Here is an 11,257-nt window from a genome sequence, read left to right on the forward strand (position 1 = left end):
AAAGTTAACTAAATAACTCTTAACCGTAACGGACGTTTCTTTCTTAAACCGTTTAAACGTAGTTACGTTACGTCGACTAGTAGTAGTAGTAAACGTAGTATGTGTTGTGACGGCTAAAAAAAAAAAAACCCGCTCCACACCAAGTTTGCTATTAGGACACACATTAGTGCGGCTAAAAAAACCCACAAGACTCCCTGTGTGTTCTCACGGTACTCTGTCGTGCGGCCAAAAAAAGAAAAACGCACGACATCCAGTGTATTATCAAGACGCACGGTGGCGTGTCGTGTGGCCAAAATAAAACAAAACAGCAAAACACCGCACCACACCAAGTTTACTATTAGGACACACATTAGTGTGTCGTGTTGCTAAAGAGAAAACAAAAAAAAAACACACGACATCCAGTGTATTCTCACAGTACTCTGTGGTGCGGCCTAAAAAAAAGAAAAACACACGACATCCAGTGTGTTATCGAGACACACGGTGGTGTGTCGTGTGGCCAAAATAACAAAAACAAAAATGCACGACACCCAGTGTGTTATTAACAGGAATGAAAACTTTGTTAGGTTTTCAACCATCCGTATAATCGCCCCCGTTAATCCAGACTCTCCCATTTTATGATTGGTATATATATATATATATATATATGTTCCTCTAGCTTGTAAATAAATTTAGTTGTAGTAGTTCAAGTATTCTCGGAGAGATGGATAAAATAAGCGTAAATGTTTGCACTCGCCTGGAGAAACATTGGCTTATTTGATCGCGCTGAAATTTCTACCACACATTAGGGTATTCTTAAAAGTGGACCGTTTTTAGTTTTATAAAAATCGGACACGAAAAATGGAAGTTATGGGCCCAAAACCACCATCATGTAAAAAGTTTCACACGATTTTTGCGTACTATAGTATACTACATCAGACTTCAATCAATCAAACTAATAAAAACGCTTCCCGGTACATGATTGCTTTTTTAGGTAGCTTATTTTGTAATATCACTTTATATATTATATAGAATTATACAAGGAACATGATATATATTGAAAAACAACTTGCCTGAAAAAAATGTGTACAAGAAGAAAGAACTGAAAAAAGACATGAACTCAAAGTTATTGAAGTATTGAAGAAACACACACGGAGCTATAATGTCTTCAAATTTAATAGGTGTTTGATGCTTCTTGCTCCAAAGTATATCTGATTATCAAATGCATGTCCTTCGTGGTTATTTGTACCTAATGTACAACAAAAAAAGAGTGATATCTAATCATAAACAGCATAGCTGTAAAAATAGCTGCAGCAAAAAAAGAAGAAGAAAGAACTGCGGCAGAAAAACGTGAAATCAAAGTTTGTGACTAAAACGAGAAAATATTGATGATTAAAATTTTATGCAAACTATTGTGACTAAGCATTAAAAAGTTTACAATATTTATAGAGTATGTATATCTGCTACAAGAAATAACATGGCCCGCTATCGGTGCATAGCTAATCATAAAACAACGGTCCATGTGATTTCTTGTAGTAGATATACATACTCTACACATTTTGTAAAATTTTGAATGCTTAGTCACAATAGTTTACATAAAATTTTAATCATCAATATTTGATAATTTTGGCCGCAAAACTTTGATAGTTATGTCACATTTGTGGCAATCATTGCTTCTAGTAAAATCAGTTGATTATAATTTTGCCCCACAACCTACCCCAGAGATTCAGCGTTAAAGCTGCACACTTACAGTGCTAAAAACTTGATTTTAGATACCAGTGGTTGACAGAGCAGAGATAGCCCATTGTGTAGTTTTGTGCCTAACAACAACCAAACCAAAAATAACATGTTACCACGATGCCCCTCAATCAATTATTCCTTAGGACTAAAGTTTCAAGTACAAATTCAATATAAAAAAAACTGCCCCAAGACAAAAAAGGAGGGAAAAATACGAGCTTTTTTTATATTTAGAATTTTCATGAAACACCATTGCAAGTCCCCCGGCTGGACAGTGGTAAGTCTACGGTCTTACAACGCTAAAATCAGGGGTTCGATTCCCTTTGGTGGACAAAACAGATAGCCCGATGCGGTTTGGCTATAAATACACACACGCACTATTCCACATTCCGCTCGAATTATATTTCATTATAACTGCATACATATACAAGTGTGTGCGAAAAAAGTTAAATATAAGCTCGATGGTGTTACTAAACATTTATCTATATATATATTTTGTTTATTTGAATTTATGCACAAAGCTACACAATGGGCTATCCGTGCTCTGCCCACCACGCCGGTTTCTAGTGTTGTAAGTCCGCAGACATACCGCTGTGCTACTGGGGGGGGGGGGGCATATATATTTTATAACGCACGATTATTCACGTATTTGTATACTTGGTGACCAGATGATACTTGTAACACGTTTTAATGTTTCTGATTATGTCCATACTCCTGTATTGCTTAATTGAAGGTGTTTCTTTGTTGATAAGGGCAAAGCTATACAATGGGCTATCTGTACTGTGCCTACCGCGAACATCAAAACCCGATTCTTAGCGTGGTAAACACAACGACTTACAGCTGAACCAATGGGAAAGCCTCCATTGACGAATGCGAGCATTCGATTGTTTTACTATCTGGTGTTAACGCTCAGTCAGGAATACTTCAGTTGTTCGTTGTATTAACTTGTACGATTAAGCAAGCCTAATTCTTAAGAATCAACAAAAACATTGTATTTAGATGTTATTAATTTCTTAACATGATAAATATAATAAAAAACAAATTAATAATTTACAAATCTTGAAATTGGTTCGATGATGTGTATCTTATACAACAAAGAAAAGTGGGGCAGTGGTCACAAATTACAAAAGTTATGTAGCAAAATTTCGTGATTAAACTTCACAAAACTAACGCATGAAAGGGTTTTTCGCTAAGTTCAAGTCTATATTGACGACTTGTCAACCCGACCTTGCCACTGTTATTAAGCCAAATGAATACTCAGAAAAAGCAGCTTTTGGAGAAATTCAAACGTTTGCTGATGATGAAGTTTAATAATTTATATTATCCTGACATCTTACTATAGATAAAACAACAAACATAAAACAAACCATTAAACAATATGAAGGCTTGTTAGTACTTTTTTCCTCCATTATAACGTAAAACTAAATATGTGTGAATTGAATGTGTGTGCAAAACAATAGTATCAATTCATTGTAACTAGAGGTGGCAAATTAGAAATATCATTATTTCTTTAAAGACGCGGTTGGTGAGAAATGATAAAATAAGACCTATGTTAAAATAAGGAATTTAGTGCTATTTTTTTATTGAAACGCAGCTCATGTTGATTGATTAGCACATACAGACTTTGTAAAAACGATCCTTATGCGTCTTTAACTTTGTATTTAAAGTTAGAATTAACAACGTATATATATATATATAAGTTATTGGTGACGCATTTTAAACTTTTAAGTTTTTTAGACTATTTCTGTCCTTTAAAGCATTAATATTTAAGATTAGTTCATTACATTTTACTAACCTGAATAAAAATCTCCCATCGTCGCCTTGGTTACAACTTTTGCACGTTATTAGTTTAACATGCAAAAAAAGAAGAAAAAGTTTGTGTTTAATCGATCCTAGATCAGTGACAAAAAAGAAACGGCAACACGGGGATAAGTTTTAACATCAATATTAACTTATATAATACAACCTTTCATAAAACAACACTCTCACTCAGTTATATTAGGGATGTTTCCATTGTTGACATTTTGACGCAGCTTGCTGTTGCCGTAGCTACGAGCAACGGTAGTGCCATCTACCGCTAAGTTGGGTATAAGTAAAATGTGATTTTGAAAAATTTTAGTAACTATATTAATGTTTATACAGTTTGTATACCAAATTGTCAACAAATGCACTGTATTATCTTTATTTCTAGAAAATAACTATTGTTGATGTATGTCTTAGGTTCTTCCCTGTTTCTTATTCCGATATATCAAACCCATGTACGTATGCTATGCTTACTTCTGTAGCCGAACTACTATTAATGTTTATATGCATCCGCAATACGCGTGAATATAAATAAAAAGGAAACCAATAAAAATCGTTTTAAAACACCTTATCTTAGCTTTACAGTCACATTTAGTCACGCTGGAATCCTGGGAAATTAATAGAGAAAAATGCCCTGCTTTTTCAAGAAAAACTTCGTAGCGATTCGTGAAAGAAATTAATACGCTTCATATGTGCCGGTTTGTCCGTTTCTCGCGGAGTAACACAGGAAATAGTAAGCTGTGTAACGGTTCTCACTTTATCTTACTGTACCGTGGCTTGAGCGTTATTTAGTTCCAGCTCTTCGCGAGTAGAGGTATAGTTGATTTAAATACAACGGAGTTGTTGATCACTATTTCGTTGTTTGTTTTAATTCGTTTTACTTATTTTAAATATCGTTAAAAATCAAATTTTATACAAAATAATACAAAGCACAATATTTTTAAAACCCTCATTGGCAATACAGAAAATTCTGAAAACGAAAAAGTTTAAGTGTTTTGTTTTCCTAAGGAAAGCAACAGTTTCTGCACATACACAAAAAAAAAGAAGAAACGGAAGCAAGAAAAGAACATTTTTTAAATACAAACCTCTTATTTTTTTATAAGTAATTTAAATTCACTTAGATTTTCCATTTGTCCTGGACCACGTGAAAGCGTGTAATCCCGTCACCCTGCAGCCGTTACAAGGAATCAACACCGTTACCGGGAAGTTGTGGTCACTACAAGGTGAGGAAACCCATCTTAATAACATCGTATTTTAGTTTAAAACTACCGCGTTTTTTGTTTGTTTTTTACCCTGTATGCTGTAAGGTTAAAGCCTTAAACATAAATGTGGGTTAAAGGTTATCAACACTCATAGCATTTGTGTACAACTAACCTAAACAATTCCCAGAGTGTTTTCCTCTTAACGTTTTCATTTGATTATTTTTTAAATAATAATTCTAGTTTGGGTTATCAATCTAAATACAGTTGGAAAAATTCAGTTATATTTTAAGTTGTATTCTAAAGAATTATGTCGGGTATCGTTACGTTTTCATGATAAAAACTTACTCTATTTTCAATAACACTCGAAAATAACTTGTCAAGGGATTTAATCAATACCTTTCAAAGTTTAAGTGTTTGTTTCATGTTGATCGTGTGGTAATCTTCGATACGTACATAAATTACATTTTTCTTGCTTCTTGGTAGATACGTTATGGTGGATATAATTCACTGGTGTTTGGTCAACAACTGTGGTTGTATTAAGCGGTTTATATGTCAAAATTAAATACAATAAATTGTATCAGCCTTGCAACTTTAATTAGGTTTGTTAATCTGCAACGTGAAGTAACTGCGCCATCTAATTTTGAGTCTGCAAAGCGTATAAGTAGGCTTTACAAAACTCAAACAAAATACACGAGAAACACTTCAGTAAATGAGATGTGCTACTTCGTATGCCTAACTGTGTTGCAGATAATTAAATAATGTAAAATTGGATTCGAAACAAGCCAACCGACTGTGAAAAATTAAAGCTATTAATAATCACAATAAAATTAACATATGTATTTGTCTTAGAAATATAGAAACAGCAGAAGCACTACCAGATTTAAATAATTTATCAGTTTCCATAGTGAATTGTTTGCTTTTTGTTAAGCACAAAACTGCGCAATATGGAATTTAGCACTATAAGCTCTCCTCCTACCTCCTAAAAAAAAAAAAACCAAAAAAAAAGCTTACCACTGGTCTACCTGGGGACAAAGATAGCAAAGTAAACCATATTCGCAAATCTTATTCAGGCAGTTACTTCTTTGGTTAATGATTCGTAATTACCCTCCCAATTTCGTTAATTGGTGAATATTCCCACAGAAAAGCCTATACCAGTCCTCTTATTACTGTATAAATATGTTTTAGTTTTAGAAACGGGCTGTAGGAGAGACGCCATTCGAAAGTCCCAAAGACTAATCAGGAAAGGTAGCTAGCTGACTTTTCAACGTTCTTCTGCCTATGTTTTAAAGATAAAATTGCTTACAGGTAGTGTTGAATTTTCTATAGACTTTATCTGTCTTAGGTGTAGAAGTGAAAGAAGATACAGTCTCTCTGCTGAAGCCCTCATTACATCGAAACGTATTTTGCGTCTGAATTCCAGACAGGTGCAATCTTTAGAAAGTTCTACGTTTGTATTTTTACAATCTGCCCAAGTACAAAATAGTGAAAACAACTACCTTTGCTTAAGTTAGCACCATGTATACAAATACTTGAGCATACAGTGAAGCGCAAGTTTTAGAAGATGAAATAAAAGGGCACAAATCATTATATCATTAAATTCACATATTTTTCTATAGCCATTGATTGACGTGTAATAATACGAAATGTCCTACCAAGCCATACCTGTCTCTTTTTGCTCAAAGAGGTTTTGAACAGCATTAATATTACATTCACGACTGGTACATTTTGGACGAAATTATGAAGAGGACATTAAAAAGTGGTACATTTTAAGGAATATCACCAGGAGTACCTTGACAAGTTGTGGTACACTTTGGACAGTGTTAACAGTACATTCCAATGGTGGTATATCTTGGGCACTGTTCATCATCCATAAACGCTCAAAATATAAAAAGCTAAACTTTTATTTAGTTTAAACAATAAGATATCTCATAAACAGAGCAAAATAAACCAAAATAAACTCATCTTGCATATTCTTATTAATGCATTATAAAAAGGAATGTGATTAATGCCAAGTTGCTTTATTTTGCTGTGTTTTTTCTCCACTCAAACGTTCTTAGATGGATTTCACTTATTTTTGTGCTATGTCATCCCCAGACACTCACATCATAATCATTATTGTGTAAACAAACATTTAAAGGGAAACAACCCGTACAGGGAAGTATTGTGCAGATAAGGATATTACACACATTATCGAGTATATTACATAGGACTGGAAAGTGTGTTACCTTTATGGGTGACAAAGTGTGAGAAGGAACCAGAAGCAACAGTGACACTGGATGGCACTCTCATTCTGAGCTGAGCCATGCAAAATGAACTCTTGTAATGAGAGTTACAGAATGATGGGGAGGAGGTATTTTTATTAATCGATGTCCTTTGTCAATTATCTCTGATGTGATATGCTTTCAGAAATAAATATTATTTTGTAACTAAAAAGAAGTAAGTAACTGCCTCAGCTAACTGGACGTCGATTGAATTCCTTGCTTTATGTCGCCAACACTAGGATTAGTATATATATTGTTAAATTTGCAAGAGATAAAGTAAAGACCAGCTGTCTGTGGTCGTTGGGTACTAGCGTTTCAAGCACTCACCCCAGTATTCGCTACTGCTCTTATCGTGTTTACTTTATTGGAATTGCTACCCTTAGCAGTGAATAATGGTAAAATACAGGTTAATTCGGAAGCCATATTTCATTCCAGAAAATAATAATAAGTTTGGTATTTTATGCATAATGAGGAAACTATGTAAACAGAAAAGACTACGATAATTTATTTCTTCTCGTTTTTATTTGGGCAACAAAAGCATAATTTTATTTAACATTCAAAAAATAATCAGAAGTACATTCACAAATGGCGCACTTTGAATAATATTAACGGTATAGTCCATTTACGAGGTGTTATATTTTGCATAAAATTATCAGGGGGCATTCACAAATGGTACATTTTGGACAACATAATTAGGAGTACTTTCACAAATGGTAAACTTTAAACAATATTAACAGTATATTCATAAATGGTACTTTGAACAATATTAACAGTACATTCACAAGTATTATGTCATGCAAAAAGTTATCAGTAGTACACTCGTGAGTGGTACACTTGAGACAATATTAACAGTATCTTCACAATTAGTACATTTTGCCCAAAATTACCTGGAGTACATTCACGATTGATACATTTTACACAAAAGTTTGAAGAATACTTTCATAAGTGGTTGACTCTGGACAATATTATCATTGCATCCATAACTGCTACATTTTTCCCGAAATTATCAGGAGTAATTTTACAACTAGTATATTTTGGATAAAATTATGTCTTCCAAACAGCTTGTTTTGAAACCAGAAGTAATTCATTTATTTGTATTCCTATTGTTTCGTTGTTGTTGTTTGTTATTAAGCACAAAGCTACACAAAGGGCTGTCTGTGCTCTGCCCACCACGGGTATCGAAACCCGGTTTCTAATCAAGTGCCAATGCGAATGCTTTTAAGCACGTGATTATGCAAATAATCTTTGTCACGTGATTGTGATAATAATCATGTTCACATGCTTATGATAATATATTTCGGTTTGTGGACTTGGATTAAACTTCAGAATGTTATATTTTGTGTATAAATATCTGTCTTTGTAGCATGAACGTAAGTAAGGATGGATGTCTTGGATACAGGATGGATTGGAAAAAAAAAATCCACATATGCTTAGACAGTTGGAAACTCGTATGATATATGTAGTAATTCAAAATGGCGTGTAAAGTGATGATCACACTTGTAACAAAATTGATTTTGATTTTTGACCCGGAAAGTAGATTATTTCTAGCATGTATCAAAGAGAGTTTATTGAGATTCAGCATGGTGATCCTGATTTTTTTATTTTTTTTTTTGCAATTCATAATATGATACACGTGTAATATTTCGATTTCATCTCGATATGACCTCTAACTTGTACAGTATGTAAATTATATTTCATGCTACTACTTGTTCTAATACCTTGCTTTTAATCTAAATGGTTTATATTAACAGTAATAAGAAGAAATGCCTGGACTCTTGCCCTTCACTCTCCCTCTTTTTTTTTACTTATATATCTTGAAGGTTACTTGGGCGTAGCCTAACAGCTAGCTTGAGGGCTGTTGACCAATAGGTTTAGAACCTGCGATAAGCTGCTGAATACACTCCATACTTCTTATTTCATCATTTGGTTAAAAGTAGCTATATATTTGCAATGGGTGCTGCTTACTGGTTCCCTTCATTCTGATCAATAGATCGAAATTAGGGATTCCGTTGCAGAAACTTGAGATTTCTGGCCTAGTCATTATCCCAAGTTTTAAATGAGATGCTATCCAGGTTAAAAAATACAAAAAAAATCTCATGAAATATCAGCCATTTAGTTTTGTATAAAATGAGATGTGTGATTTTGAAAAATTTGTGCAACCCTTTTCGTATTAAGTATGAAGATTTTAACAGGCAAATGTTCAGTGCTTTGAAACTTAGAATGGTTCAAAGAGCTCTGTAGAATATCATACAAAAATGAATTTTTCTTTCTTTCAACGTTTTTATTTTTTTTTTCTTACGAATTTGGCACAAAGTAAAATTGCAGAAAATGACAACTACCGAAGTGGCTGAAGTCGGCAGAGTACACGGCAAAGTGTGCATTCTTGTAATCAGAGCACACGGTGAAGTGTGCATTCCTGAGTGCGATGGAGTGAAAATTATTATAAATGCATCCCAGTAAAAAGCAAACCCTTGTAGTCTGAGCCTAGTAAAGTGGTTGTACTGGTTGTCCAAAACCTCTTGCCCCCCCCCCCCTGCAGACACCTTTGACTGCGGAAATTTCTAACCAGAGCCTAGTAGTAGATTGGGACCCTCGTAACTGAAACGTAGTAGAGGGTAGCTCAGATACAGTAAACTGCAGATCTTTATAACCCAGGAACTAGTAGATGTAAAATTGGTACCCTTGTAACTGTAACCTGGTAGACTACAGACCTTTATAACCCAGGACCTAGTAGATGAAAAATTGGTACCCTTGTAACTGTAACCTGGTAGACTACAGACCTTTATAACCTCGGGCTTAGTGGATGAAGAATTGGTACCCTTGTAACTGTAACCTGGTAGACTACAGACCTTTATAACCTCGGGCTTAGTGGATGAAAAATTGGTACCCTTGTAACTGTAACCTGGTAGACTACAGACCTTTAATACCTGGAGCCTAGTAGATGAAAAATTGGTACCCTTGTAACTGTAACCTGGTAGACTACAGACCTTTAATACCTGGAGCCTAGTAGATGAAAAATTGGTACCCTTGTAGCTGTAACCTGGTAGACTACAGACCTTTAATACCTGGAGCCTAGTAGATGAAAAATTGGTACCCTTGTAACTGTAACCTAGTAGACTACAGACCTTTAATACCTGGAGCCTAGTAGATGAAAAATTGGTACCCTTGTAACTGTAACCTAGTAGACTACAGACCTTTAATACCTGGAGCCTAGTAGATGTAGATTAGAACTCTTGTATCTGAAACCTGGTAGAGTGTTTATTCATGTACTCGAAGTTTAGTAGAGCGGAGATAGTTGTAGTCCTTGTAGCTCGGAATTGTAGCATAGTGTATATTATTGTTGTTCATATAAAAGATTTTAAAAATTTCATTCAATTAGACATAAGAAGTTGTTATCTACTGTGAAGTTTATGAGACGAAATATCCCAAATCTAAAAAACTGCCTTATCTAATCTACAATCGTCATTTCATTTTGAAAGAAACCCTTTTCACTAAAAAAAGGTTTGCGGTTAAAGGCAAATTATGTAAGATTCTCTCGAACATAAAAAAAAATGTTCTTTTTAGACTCATAAGCAACAGAATCTCCAAATGCTTCTTATTGGTTGTCAGCCTATTTTTGTAGAATCCTCTTAATATAAATTTTGTCAGCCTTTTCAAAACTTCAAATTAGCAACTGAATTATGAGTAAAGTAATTATTATTGCGATTTTTGACTTCTATTGTTCTGAATATAAAAAAATTGTATACTATAATTTTCTGAACAATTTTGCAGTATACTTATTTTGCTTATTATAATGATAAACTTAATTTTTGTTTTTTGTGTAATTTAAGCGGTTAATTATAACACACAGCTGTGCAAAACAGGAGTGATACTCACAATAAATTCATTACTTCGTTGTGTAAGAGAGTACGTGTTCGAGTGCTTTTTTTGTTTTTTTATGTTCGACGTTTGAATTTCATTAAATTCTTATGATATGTAAGAAAAATATCAAGGAAGAATACCTACCAAAAACAGAAGTATTCTAAACATTTTATTCAAACATTTCAACTCACAAAAACAAAGTTATGTTAATCTCCTTATTGTATTACAAGTTACAAAATATATATTTTTTAAAAAACAGATACGACATTTCGATCACTGGTGAGGTCATTCTCAAATACACAAGTTTTAACGTCAAACTTGTTTACAAAAAATCTTTTTTTTTACTGTATAGCTATAACTGGTAACAAAATAAAACTTAAAATCAGTAAGTAAACTCAAAACGAAACTATGTTTAAC

The 11,257-nt window shown here is 33.8% G+C and overlaps 2 protein-coding genes across 5 annotated transcripts in view; one reads left to right on the plus strand and one right to left on the minus strand.

Moving 5' to 3' along the window:
* LOC111085321 (cytosolic carboxypeptidase 6-like) overlaps window positions 1-3,640 on the minus strand; it is a gene marked incomplete at its 3' end in the record, with an annotated part of 30,003 nt that extends 26,363 nt beyond the window's left edge. The window contains exon 1 of the mRNA XM_022383374.1: window positions 3,509-3,640. Within this exon, the coding sequence (XP_022239082.1) occupies window positions 3,509-3,527 (19 nt within the window). The remainder of the gene's footprint in view (window positions 1-3,508) is intronic.
* A 680-nt stretch (window positions 3,641-4,320) lies between these two features.
* LOC106457429 (ELAV-like protein 4) overlaps window positions 4,321-11,257 on the plus strand; it is a 66,586-nt gene continuing 59,649 nt past the window's right edge. For all 4 annotated transcript variants that reach the window (XM_022383357.1, XM_022383359.1, XM_022383358.1 and 1 more), the window contains exon 1: window positions 4,321-4,739. The gene's annotated coding sequence lies outside the window, so the exon portion shown is untranslated. The remainder of the gene's footprint in view (window positions 4,740-11,257) is intronic.

Source organism: Limulus polyphemus, unplaced genomic scaffold, assembly GCF_000517525.1.
Source record: "Limulus polyphemus unplaced genomic scaffold, Limulus_polyphemus-2.1.2 Scaffold330, whole genome shotgun sequence".
Taxonomy (NCBI): domain Eukaryota; kingdom Metazoa; phylum Arthropoda; class Merostomata; order Xiphosura; family Limulidae; genus Limulus; species Limulus polyphemus.